This window comes from Cupressus sempervirens, chromosome 6, assembly GCF_028749045.1.
Source record: "Cupressus sempervirens isolate cs-2001-9-10 chromosome 6, ASM2874904v1, whole genome shotgun sequence".
NCBI lineage: Eukaryota > Viridiplantae > Streptophyta > Pinopsida > Cupressales > Cupressaceae > Cupressus > Cupressus sempervirens.
The window spans coordinates 169764172-169778128 of record NC_143123.1 but is presented as its reverse complement, the minus strand read 5'-3'; the positions used below and the strand labels follow the sequence as shown (position 1 = coordinate 169778128).

General features: G+C 35.1%; 1 protein-coding gene across 2 annotated transcripts in view; it reads left to right on the top strand.

Annotated features, from left to right (window-relative positions):
- LOC149551793 (uncharacterized) overlaps positions 1-4442 on the top strand; it is a 44230-nt gene extending 39788 nt beyond the window's left edge. Inside the window, exons 4-7 of one of the 2 annotated variants that reach the window (XM_089787284.1) lie at positions 3042-3140; positions 3244-3489; positions 3627-3932; positions 4038-4442. In XM_089787284.1, the coding sequence (XP_089643410.1) occupies positions 3042-3140; positions 3244-3489; positions 3627-3923 (642 nt within the window). In that variant the 3' untranslated portion in view covers positions 3924-3932; positions 4038-4442. The remainder of the gene's footprint in view (positions 1-3041; positions 3141-3243; positions 3490-3626; positions 3933-4037) is intronic. The other variant, XM_089787285.1, reaches the window with a different exon arrangement.
- Positions 4443-13957: the final 9515 nt, after the last annotated feature.

Here is a 13957-nt window from a genome sequence, read left to right as displayed (position 1 = left end):
ATACACACACACACCTGGAGTATGTAGAGACATACATAAACAAAGGACATTATATTATATATAGATAATTATAAAATGTGGTTAATCCACACACTGTAATCAGGATAATGATTATAGAATATATTTTAAATCTATGATATGGAAGTATACTTATCAAACAACACATAAATTCAACGATAATAACCAGCCTTATGAGCTAGAAGGAAAGGGCAATTTTGGAGAATGGTGAGGCCTCATTAGTTACACCACCTCATAAAGTAAGTGACCAAGGGGGACAAGAGATTCCACTCTTAGGCCTAGGATTGAGTTAGGAACCCTATTGTAACCTTTCCCCAATCCATACGGTAGAGTTCATAAGATGGTTAAGGGACCATAGCCATGCAGACGGGATATGGTAGAGTAATGGAGGAGAATGGCGTAATGATTCCGTTAGGTACACCAACCCAGAAGTTATGGGGCCAAGGGGGATAAAGTATCTTCCCTTGGACCTAGGGCAGCGACAACAAGGACACCTCATCATGTCTTCCTTATCTCACTCCTCATTATGGTTAGGTTCTTGTAAGTTAAATGTTGTAAATGAACTCCTTTCATAAAATACAAACATGCATTATATATTGTCCCTGATCCCTAAGTTAGGGTTGTATATATCCTCTATATATTAACTTGTAAAGCTTAAGGCATATTATATCACACTAACAATATAGCCAGTTGTAGCACTTGTTCCTGTTGTGTGGTTTTCACACCATCGCTCCATTGCAAATGGGGACCACCTCTTTTCGTTTTAGTGAGTAGGAGTCTTTGTCTTAGGCGGTTTTAGTTGGCAACATTTTTTTCAAGTCTTCAAGTTTGGGGTGAGTTTGAGCAATTTTGGTTTGCATCTAGATGATGGGATTGGAGAGAGGATATTGATGTGAAAATCATTTGTGTATTCCTTAGAAACTTGCACTAGGTGGGTGGAGCCACTAGTGAGATTACATCTGGTAGAAGCCAAGTCATCCATGATGCTTTTCATTCCTTGTTAGAGGTAAATGTTGTACTAGAAGTTATGTTCAAGTTTAAGTGGAAGGGTTGGAAAATCAAACTACATTTCATTGCACATTGTAAAGCAAAATCTTTAGAAGTGCAAGAGTTGATATCCATGGAATGAATAATGTAAGTCCCTTTGTGATAACCAGAAAATCACATTATTTCACTGAGTGAAGTCCACAATTAAGAAGGAACCTTGAAGTCATTTCATGATCTTACTTTAAAAATCTTAGCATGAGAGATGGCATTATATCAAGAGAGGATTGAGTGTTTGGTGTTTCTCCTTGAAACATTAAGTATTTGATTCTGCGTGTTGTAGTGGGACAAAACTCACATCAAGAGTTCTCTATTTGATGATTTAAGGACCCTAATCTGTATTTACCTTTGTTAAAAGTTGTTTTTATTGATAAGATTAAATCTCTAACTGTCTCAGAATTCTCGTTTAATGGAATTTGTAAATTCTAGAGCAAAAGTTAGGGCAATTCCGAAAGGAGGACATTACCGTGATGTATATCAGCACAATACATGTGAAAAAGAGACTTCTTCCAATCCTAGGTTATTGGTCAGACTAATCAAGTATGCTTATTTTGGGAAATGCATTTCCCTTTTTCATCAATTACAGTGGTTGAGGATTTCTCAGAAAATATTCATAAGCTTAATGGCATTCCCAAATTTCACAAAAGGGATCATGTCTTTGCTAACAATATCTGGAAGGAATCATTAATGCTACTTTATCCATGAACTCTAGCCTCTTCTTATTACTGCCAATCAAACAGGCAGGCTGGCATCATTAACAAGTGATTTCCCAAGCTAAACAGTCCTTGTGACTTGAGGGGCTTCTTCACTTTCTTTATCAGAGTATTGGTTACCATAATCTTCCACCCATTCACCGAGACACTTCCTTGGAAGTATTCTATGGGTATCCATTGTCCAACAGAATTTGATATCTACAAGGCCTCATAAAGGTGCACATAGTTGAAACTTGAGACTTAAGATTGGGAGCAACAAAATACTCTTCGGCTTGAAGAAAGTACACAACATGATGGAACAGCAGACAGACCAACACGAATCATTTCAAAGCAACAGAAAGAGTATAATGTCTAACACACATTTATTGTACTTTTTGTAACCTAATCCATAAATTTGGTGCAATTTTCTATAAATTGGAGATATTGCCTTCTAGGGTTCACCTAGTTTTAAGGCATCCTCAGAAAAATCCTAGACACGCAAATCCCAGTACAGGTGGATAATTTGGAGATAGGTGGAAAAGAGAACCCAACCTTGAAGCTAGAATTTATGATTGATTGCAGCATCAACCAGCTGCATGATAACAAGATTACAAAATACTTATCTTGATCAATCTGGTTACTGGTGATGCTACTTTGGAAGATGAAATGTTAATACAGCTGATCTGACACCTCTCAAATGTTGAGGAAAAACTGAGGAAGGGCATGTTATGCCCCTGAATCTTGGTAATAATAACTTTCTTTATTAAGAACATATGGGATGTGGAGAAGCTGACATGTAAACTACCTTAGGTTAGTCTTCAATGTATATTCTTATACTTTTTCTCTTGTTTCATTGGCCTAGTAAGGGGCAAATGTTTATTACCAGAACTTAAGTTTAAATAGGAGGCATTGAAGTATTTAGATTTCTCTGTAGAAGTGGCATTTCTAACAAACTTTTTTTGTGTCTTCCATATTCATCTTCTGTTTGAAATCCTCCCTTCATTGCCTTTGAGATTGTCATCTGCTATATTCTCTTTGTTTATTGCCTACTGTCGTGTTGTGTAGCATCTCTGATACTTTTGTTTAGTTGATATAGAAGTATCCCTGAATGGATTTTCCTCAGATTTATATGCAGCCTGCCAAGGATGGTATGGAAGTTTTTTTGAAGCCTGTCAGTTTAAGTCTCAAAGTTGAGCTAAATCTTTGTAGTTCCAGTTGTCTGATAAAAATTTTAAAGTTATAATTGAGAGCTCAATTATCTAATTCTTAATATTCCTTTTCTTTCAGGATGAAGTTGCTCTAGAAGGTGAAACTGGGAAAATATACAGAGCTAATTATCTTGATCGGTTGGGGAGAACTATCATTGTGCTACGACCCGGAAAGCAGGTCTCTGTTGTAGTAATGAAGTAATCTAAGAATATGTTTACCTTTTGGACTAGTAAATACTAAATAGCATTCAAATCATGTGTGTGCCATCTTGTTTTTACAGAATACCACATCACAAGATGATCAACTACGTCACCTAGTATATCTACTTGAGAATGCCATTATTAATTTACCACCAGGCCAGGAACAGATGGTATGGTTAATTGATTTCAGCGGTTGGTCATTGTCAAATTCAGTGCCTATTAAGACGGCTCGTGAAACTGCAAATATCTTACAAAATCACTATCCCGAGAGGCTGGCAGTTGCTTTACTATACAACCCTCCTAGGATATTTGAAACCTTTTGGAAGGTCAATACTCTGCAAAATGTGCACTATGCTGATTTTAATGCTTATAGTTCATTGTCTCTCATGTTTCACGTAGAAGCTAACGTTCTGACCTCTCATGTTTCAAGTAGAAGCTAATATTCTGATCTCTACGTATGAAGGTAGTCAAGTTCTTCCTTGATATAAAGACTGTTGAGAAAGTGAAATTCGTTTACACAAAGAGTGAGGAAAGTGCCAGCCTCATGCAACAAATTTTTTATTTGGACAAGCTTCCTGTAGAATTTGGTGGCAAGATCAACTCACAATATGATCATGCTGAATTCTCAAAGCAAATGCGGCAAGATGATATAAAGACTGCTGATTACTGGGCTACAGGTGATAACTTGACTCACTTGAATGGCAATTCACCATCAGAATCTGATTTTAAACCAGATGTTAATGCTCCAGAACAAAGCTAGCTGAGCAAGGTGATCTATATGATTTGAAACTATGGTTGAAGAATCCATGATTTTAGCTAAAACTGTGTACCTTTATTCATACAATGACAAATAACGTGTTGGATTGCCTTGTAGGTTTCTGAATAAGGGGTTGTTCATCTTTTAAGAGGGCATCCTAGCAATTATTTTGGACTGGACATCAGAAAAGATTGAAATGTCTTTCTCCATGTATCTTTTGGTGTCATTGAAAATACAGATTTATTATTTTCTTGATTGGTTACCCAAAGTCACCTCTAACAAAATAAGTTTCAGAGAAATCAAGTGGGGCTTCTATGTGGTAGAGTTTAAGGTCAGATTTTGTGCAAGTAGTGTTCCATAATTGAGGAGACACCTGGTGATGATTCCATGTGGGGATGCTACTTCAGTTGTCTCGATTGAAGTGAGTTTCTGTGAGCATTGAGATCAAGTACTCTGGAATTGGCTATCTAAACTGTCATTCTGCACCAACGAGCAAATGTTAATAAAAATTGAATTTATGCATCTTTGCTGTCATTTTGTCCTAGATATTTCAAATTGACTTTTCATGCTATAGCTATGGAGGGAATTTGTGTTTTACTAATTTCAATTGATCATCTTAGAAAGATACCATTCAGAGACCTTGATAACCTTGCAACATTGGAAACTTGAAAATGACATATTATAGTAATCACTGAGCTAATGCCCAATTCATGGAATAATTGTGGTTTATTATTTTTATCTAGATATGTATCTATGATTATATTATATATAACAGATGAAAGGATTAAGCACTGATGTTTATGACCATGGCTAAAGGATGGTTTTGATTGTGTAGTGCTTAGGGCCAAATCTTTATTTTTTTTCTAAACAGTCATCGTATGGCAGTCAGATCTGTTTACTATGAAAGAAACCCTCCTTATTATTTTGTGTAATTCTTGATTAAGTTTTTATCTAGGTACATTCAACACAAGATCTATGCATTCCAGAGCTTTGGACTAGGATTGTGTGGTTATGAGCTTAGTAGAAGCAACATCATAACAAACGAAAGGGAAATATAATTTTACACACACAAACAAGCTTTCATTCATTGGATTCATAAACAGAATTGCAATATACAATTGGAAGAGGACGCACTCCACACTTCTTCTTTTTTCCCACAGGGCTCTCATGGAATTCCTCAAGTCCCTCTTTGAAACTCTTCCATTCTTTACTATATTCCTCTATTTGGAAGTTTTTGTTAAGAGCACATTTATGATCATGTGTCGGGGTTTGAATTACTCGCTGAGCATGTTTGAGGCACACATTACAAGATTAGTTAAAAAATGAGTAAATGTAGGTGTGAACCTATGTGGAACACCACCTTTCTACACTCCATGCCATTTTGCGTGGTAACATTATCAATTGACTTTGCAAAGTCTGCTACGCAAGCCATCTAAAGATTCAAGAGCAACTTAAATAATTGAAACTTTTGATATGAGCATCATTGCAAGTCAATAAAACTTATTGATCATGAAGATTCATGACCTCCGATTGATAGCAACTAATAATCTATGGTTATGATGAAGAAATTTCTGTTCACAATGAAATTTACATTGTGAATTTGTATTTTATTGGATGTTGAAGAAGTAGACTGAATCTGAAGGTAGATGTTGCAAATCATGTCCATTGTACCAAAACAAGCATTAGTATACTTAAGGACAATTGGGCTTTGAGTCCAATGTTTGCAACATGTGGATTGTCAAAGCATTATCCTTTGAAATTTGTAGGGTGCAAACTTAATTGTATAGACACGGGTAGAGTTGTGAATGGTGTGATCAAACATTAGTTTGGTTTGTCAACTTTGTAGTATGTTTTTTGACAAGGCTTTATTTGTACAACTCACAAGGTGCAAAATAAATGTGAATAAAGTTGTGTCTATATTGTTTCACCTACAACAACATGTGAATTTGCCCCTTTGATTGCAAAATGCCCTTCAACCTAATAATTTTTTTTTAAGCACAAGAATTGTAGAATGGGCGACATACTCAACAAACCAAAGATGAGGTAGGAACCAAACCATAGAGTTGTAAGATGCTCACAATTCAAGTTGGGAAAGAGATAAACATTGCCTACCAATTTGCCTAAGCTACTTTGCTTTTGAAATCTATGAATCATCTTCAAGAATTTTCCCTTTTTGTTTGAACAAAAAGACTTTTTGATCGCAACATGTTTCTTTTCTTACAATTCACTCATCCAATAGTGCTTTTATCTAGTACTTGTTCTTCCCTATTTTCTCTATTTTCTTTTAATCGGTGTGTTGTTCCAAACATTAAGATTGGCTATCCTTTCTTAAATGCACCAATTTTGTTGATTCTATGTATATTTCTCACTATTCCATTGAAACTCGCCTCCTCATATAATTCATGCATGTATTCTCCATAGCTCGTTGGATTTGTGCTCTTTTTATATGTTGGTATACTTAAGATCGATCAATCCTCTTGGTGACCTTTCATATACAATTCAAAATGGTATTTCACACAAACTTATTTGCCAACTTGTTACAAAAATTTTTGGTTGAGTTGATCCCAAATACCATTACTTTTGGTTGCTTCCAACCAAACAACTAAAATCTCCCAAGTGTGTATTTATTTTGGTTTTCACATTTGTGTAGCTGATATGCCATATGATATTGCAACTTTTATTCAATTTTGTTCAGAGACTTTTATATGTGAATAGTTTTTTCTTCATACATCTAGTCAAGATGCAACCTCCATATGAACTTCTACCATGTTCCATTTGTAATGTTGCCATAACTTCTAATATGCTGCATTTATAATCTTATCAACATACAAAAGCTTTTCACCTTTGTAGTGCTTGTTGGAGTATGCCACTATATAGTTACCTCAATCATCTTCAAACTTTCTTGAGCAATAAAAGATCATATGCACATAAGCTCTTGCTTCTTAAATATTCACTGATTGAAAGTAATCCTCAATCTCTTTCTTTATTTCATTATCTTCTAAAACATAACACATTTTCAACTATGTTACTACAAATTTACTTAATAATGAATTAAACACCTCATTTAATGATCTTGTCAATGTGATGGAAGCATTTGTTCAATGTTAACCAAAATGAAATAAGTCATACAACCCTTATTTTTATCTTGAAGGAAATTTCTATTCATTACCTTCTCTCTTCTACACTTGATGATAAGTGATACTTAAACTAAATCAATCATATTGTTACCGCCCTTCTCAATCTTGTAATTTTAAATTGAAGTGTTATCCCAACTATTTTTTTTTTTCTTGCACTAATTATTGATCCAAGAAATTATAAATGGACAAGCTTCGTGGCATTATGTTCAATTTTGTTGCTTACACCATCTTAAGCCTTTGTGACATGTTAACATTTGAACATTTTAAGTGTTGGATTATTTAATTCAAATTATTGTTTTGCTAAACTTTTAGTTTTAGATACTATGCACATTTTTGCACTTTCTGCAAAATATGATCTTTGCTTTGATGTAATTTGAAGACTACAAAACTTAGGAGTCCATATGCAAGTTTGTAATTCTTGCTACTTTCTCCAAGTTCTATTTTTCCCCCATCTTTTGCAAACATTTAAACTATTAAAGTAATTACCCACATGCTTTTTAGTTTCATATCATTAATTCTCTACATTCCCAAATCCTCGCTCTCAATGCCTTTCTATTCTTATAGAGATTCATGCAACATGGAAAAACTTTTTATCCTTGAACACTTGCTTTCTTTCCTTAATTCTTTGCATCCAAAAAATTTCACACTTTTTCTTTTCCTTTTTCCCCTTAAATTTCACATTTATATTGTGTTTTCTCATGACCCCTACTCAAATATTTTGTATTACTATATACAAATTGGCATTCCCTTTATTCATTTTTTATTCTAAATTTGTTTTGTACATCTTTGCACATTGCACATAATGCATATTGAGCCCCACCTCTCACATATCCATATCTTTTCCACTTTCTAGCAACTTGATGTTAGATAATTGGAAGGGGGTGTATGAATCAATTATCCTTGCGTTCTTTTTAACAATTCTCAATACTTTTAGCAAATTCATTCAGTGTACAAATTAAACTTATTCAACCGACCCACAATAGTAAATAATAATTTGTAATAGTTTTCATACATAAACATGAAATAACATGTAAAATATTCATTCACATAAGCACCAAACTTTTTAACATGGAAACCTAATTTGTGTAAAAACTACCTAGGACCTGTCACCCAAAATAATTTACTCTTCTGAAGTGAGATCGGGTAAGAGCCAACCATGCTAAAAGTTATATACACATTTTCTAGATATGACCCTATTAGGGGATTTTCACCAAAGATCATCCAGACCTTATCACCCTTCAATGAGTGGCCTATCTAAAGAACATAGAACATTCACTAAAATGCCACCTTACAAAAAGATTTACAAATAGGACTATAAAATCCACTCACTTAAGTGATTTCTTGCTACAATGGCTAGAAAGTAATAGTAAAATGATTTGATAAATGTGTAACTACATTTGCTTGTTCAAATTTTGATTTCACTCATATATTTTCCTTACTAACTAGTCATCACACCAACTCCATCAATCCACTTTCCTTCGCACTTCAAAGCTGATTAGTATATCCTATGATTTATTGGCTATCAACTCATTCAATAACTTGACCAACACCTTTAACCTTGTTTTCCATTCCTTATATAGACATATATTTGTCACTAAATCAAATTCATTAGAGTTTCCATGAATTCCTCTCATCCACACGATCAATTACCAACTCGGATACATTGGATATGTTACTATGTAAAATGTTTTACGATGACACCAATTGTAACTTCACCTTGGAACTTGAACTTTTCTTGGATCTCAAAACACATCTTGAATCTTCACCATTTAATTTTACCTTGCTAGTTTCATCCATTGATTTTGCTAACTGAATTCATCCTTATCCTAGAATTTTTAATATTATTCTTTTAGATAGACTTGCATCTTTTTGTGATATGAGACAGCTAGTTGTGAACCTTGAGAAGACTCGGGTTATGTTCTTCAACGATATGAAGACTTCACATCTCCATTTTCACTTCCAGGGTCAGGAAGTTGAGATTACATCATCTTACACATACCTTGGGGTTAATTTTTTTGGATCTCATTTCAGCTTGAGATTAGCTATTCAGCCTCGGATCAATAAAGGGTTGGGTTCACTTGCCATGCTCGAGAGATAGTGCTTCAAACACCACTTTCAGGATACATCGTCTAAGCTATCCCTCTTGGATTCCTTAGTAAGACCCACAATGCTCTATGGTTCGGTGGTTTGGGATCCTTCTCTTTTAGACTCGAATTGGGCCATGATCAAGCATACCCAGATTATGCTCCTCCGTCAGATTATCAAATGTCACGGTTCTACCCCCCACAGTATTATTTTGGCCGAGTTTGGTGCTCACCCATTCAGACTTGCAGCCATTTTTGACTTGATCTGGTTTCTCCACTGTCTTCGTGGCTTTGCTAACTCGGAGGAAGGCCAACATAGATACCCTTATTTAGCCTACTGCTCCTCAGTTGCTATTGCTGATTTCGATCCTGCCACTAGAGCCCACGGTTGGTATGCTCAGGCTACTGTCTTACTAAGTTCAGTGGGGATCGACATTGATCATCTTCCTCCCTACCAGTTCTCATTGGATGCCCTTGCTCATCTACTCCCTTCTCGGCAGGAGTTGAACGAGTACGTTAGACTTGACATTTACAGGAAGTATATCACACGGACCTGGGTGGATCCTCCAGGAGGACTATGTCCAAGGATGGCTTTCTACACTGAGCACTTCTTAGTTATCCAAGATGGGATTATTGTACGCCCTGAGTACTTACATAGATACTGGACTCATGCCTTGCGTATCTCCCTTGGCTCCTTTGGGGTGGGCTCGCACAAACTCCAGATTCAGGTCGATCACCATATTGCTAGAGAGGATCGGGTGTGTACACTTTGTACCTTAGCAGAGGCAGAATCTGAGATTCATTTTCTTTTCAGATGCCCCATATACTACGAGATTAGAGGGAGATTTTACTATCTGTTTAGAGATTGCAGATCCCTCTCAGATTTTTTTAGGTACACTGATCAGCGTTGCATTGCACTCTATCTCCGTGAGTCCTTACAGCTTCGTGACCATACTTTACAGCTTTCATTTCCCAGGAGTCAGACCCAGGCACAGCTTATTATGACCTTCTTCTCCCTCTTAACTCTAGCTCAGGGTGTGAAGCGACCGTACAGTTTCCCTAACACAGGTTGTTCCAGATTGGTGAGACCCCGCAGGGGACCTTTTTGCCAGCGACACTCCTCTTATAGCACTCAGCTTCATCACAGGGCTTCTGGTAGCCACACAGATCAGTCACTATTGGACTTTTTCCCTATGAAGATGGGTACCTAATATTTTCTGTGATGTTTCCTGCTTTCTTCTTCTTTTGTTGTGCTTGTTCTTTTTTGGACACCGTTTGGTGCTCCGTTTTTCTGCTTTTTCCTTGTTGTAAGTTTTCAATCCCATAGACCCACATTGTGGTCTTTTGTTGGACATTAATAAATTTATCTTATCTATCTTATCTTATCTTATCTAGATCTTTACTCCTTGACATCCTTTAATCAATCTTCTGCAAACTGTTCTTCTTTACCAAATTGTGTTCTTGCTTCGCCGAACACCTCCATCACTCAATTAACATTGCACTCGATCAACACTGTGCTTTCTCAGTAACCATCCTTTCTTGATAACATCTCCTCAGATAACATTGTTCTTTGAATAATTTGACTTACTTAACCTTCTTATTACTTTTATCGACCACCATTTCTAGCTCGGTGCAACTCACTGATTTCTCAACTCTTCACTTTACAACTTCATTCCTTTCTTACCAACCAAAATAACTTTCTCGTGCATCATCTTAACACAGCATCAAATCATGTAAAAACATCAATCCAATATTATCTTGCCAGAAACCAATTCATTAGTTGCCCAATTAAATTCACATACTTAACATCACTTCTTCATTTCATCTTCTATCTTTATCACCCATCTCTCAATTCAACACCACATCCTTCAGATGATTTTCAACTTACAATAATCAATATTGTCATAAGCTTGACATCAATGACAACATAACAACTAATCTAACTCTTCTACATACAATGCATGGCTCAGTTATGTGACCTTGTTCCTAATGAACATCAATTGTGTCTAACAATCTCCCCCTTTGGCATTAATGGCAACAAATTTATGAAATATACCATCTAGTACTAGTATCAATCCTTCTTCCATCTCAACATCTCCCCGTTCAATTATTATTCTCCTTGTATATTTCATTTCTTCACTCTTCTCTTCAAATCATTATCCTTTCTCTGCATATTCTCCCCCTTTCTCTACTCATCTCCATTTCAATGATCTTTTATGCTCTTCTCCCTTTTAGTGATATTTTTTGCTCCTTTGAAAACAATGACAAAGGTAAACCTTTATATATGATAATTTTCTATGTAGTTGTACCTTGTACCTTGTACTAATTACATTTTTTCCTCGCATTATTTTCACTTTCTTCACAACTTTAGGAACCTCCTAAAGAGTGCACATTTCCATCAACTCACAAGTAGACATTATGATAAAACATGAATTGATGTCATCTTCCTCTAGGCCCTGTTTGGTTGCTGGAATTCAACTAGAATAGGAATTGGAAATTTGAATTTGTTTTTAATTTTCCGTTTGGTGCATCAAATTAGAATTGGGAATAGGAATACTTATTCCCATTTTAGCCCCAAAATGAGCATTTTTCCTTTCTAAAAAATACTTGTTATTGGAATTGCTATTCCTATTCTCATTTTGATTTTGACTATTTGATTAAAATTTAAAATCCACTGACAGGAATCAATATAGATCTCCTCTGATTTGTGGAGGTTGAATCAATACAAGAAAATGTCGTAGGCATCAATCTACTTCCTGTCCCTCATATTTTTTGATATGAAGTAGTTGATGAAGAATGAATTTTGGTAAGCCCATTGTGATTATCATATGTCCCCTTCTTCGGCAAAGTGTTGGCTCCTAATCATTTCTGCAACAATAAAATCACCGAACTTCTAATATCAAAGTTCCTAGACTTTAATCTGAATCAAAGCATGGTCATTATCAAATCTACAAAGAGATTTTGGCACTTCAATTTCCATTTCATAATATAGGCTCACCAAATGGAGGCTTGTGGCGAATCGTGACAGATAGTGGGCAGGAGCCACTAAGAGCATATGGGAGATTCGTATGTAGAGTTACAATTTAACCGTATTCTAATTCAAGTTTATTCAACCAAACAAGGGATAAATGAGATTCAATTACAATTTTCCATTCCCATTCTCATTCACATTTTCTATTCTAAATCCCAATTCCTATGCCTGCAACTAAACAAGCCCCTAGTGAACATTAGATAGGCGAATGGCCCTTAGTTTACCTCTTGTTTATTTAAAGGTATCCATAAGTAATGACTTTGTAAATATATCAATAATCTTCTCCTTTGATTTGACATACTACAACCTTACTTGTTTCTCCTAAACTTTCTCTCTCAAATAATGATAATTGATATATGCTTTGTTTTCGCATGCATCACCAAATTCTTTGACATGTCTATAGCCCTTGTGTTGTCACAATAGATTGTTATAGGATTAGTCACTTCCTATTGCATACCTTCCAGTAATTTTTTGATCCACACAATGTTAGAGAAATTGATTACTATTGCTACCTATTCTAATTTAGTAGTAGATTGTGAAGTTTAACTTTGCTTCTTTCTTATCCATGTTACCAATCTTGCTCCTCCACTCGTACTTTTTCTTTCATCAACATTGCCTTCCCAAGAAACACCAATATAAATTCTCAACTCAAAATCCTCATCCTTCTTGTACCATAAACCATAGTGCTCTATTCCATCCTTCTCTTCATAACAGTCATATGTGTTCTTTAGGATTAGAATAATTTTTTAACATGAGAAATATTTGGTCTGCTATGAAAAATATATTGTATCTTACCAATTATTGATCTATAAAGTGTTTCATTCACCTCATTAGTCATCTTTCTTTGATAAGTTACATCCTATGATCATCGGTGTACCAACTGGTCTTTGATTCTTCCATATCATTTTTTTTCAAAATCTCCTTGATATATTTGGATTGTGTTATGTATATTTCATCCTTAACTTGTTGAACTTGCAATCCAATAAAGAATTTGATATCACCAAATATTAACATTTCAAATTCCATTCTCATTTCATTAGAAAATGATCTACACATCAACTTATGTCCTCCAAATATGATATCATCAACAAATATTTCAACTACTAAAATCTTATCTTTAGATTCACTTTCAAGTAAACATTATTGTTATCAATAGTTCTTATGAAATAAAATTTCATCAAATTTGAGTGCAATATTTCATACCACACTCGGGGTACCTACTTCAATCCATATAAAGCTTTGTGTAGTTTGCATACCATAATTTTCTGATTCTTATTCACAAATCCTTCTTGTTGCTCAATGTAGACTTCTTCCATTATTCTATTTAGAAATGCATACTTCACATCCATTTGATAAAACCTTGAATCCTTTGTAAGCAACATACGCAAGTAGAATTCTCACACCTAATCTACCAAGAGGAGCAAATGTCTCACCATAATCAATTCCTTCCTCCTGAGCATCCTTTGTATACTAGTTTTGATTTGTTCCTTATCACGTCTCTATTTTCTTTTAACTTGTTTATGAAGATCCACATTATACCAATAACATTGTTATCCTTGGTCTCGATACTAGTGACCAAGTATTATTCTTCTCAATTTGATCAATCTCTTCATTCATTGCATTTATCCAATCTTCATTTTCTACATCTTTGATTATTCTAGGCTCAAATTTAGAAATCAAACATGTATTTTCTCTCAACTTACTTCTTGTCATGATTATAACATTCCTAATTCTAGTTATCTAATTATGTGAATGATTCCTTTTGACATACTTTGCTAAAATTGG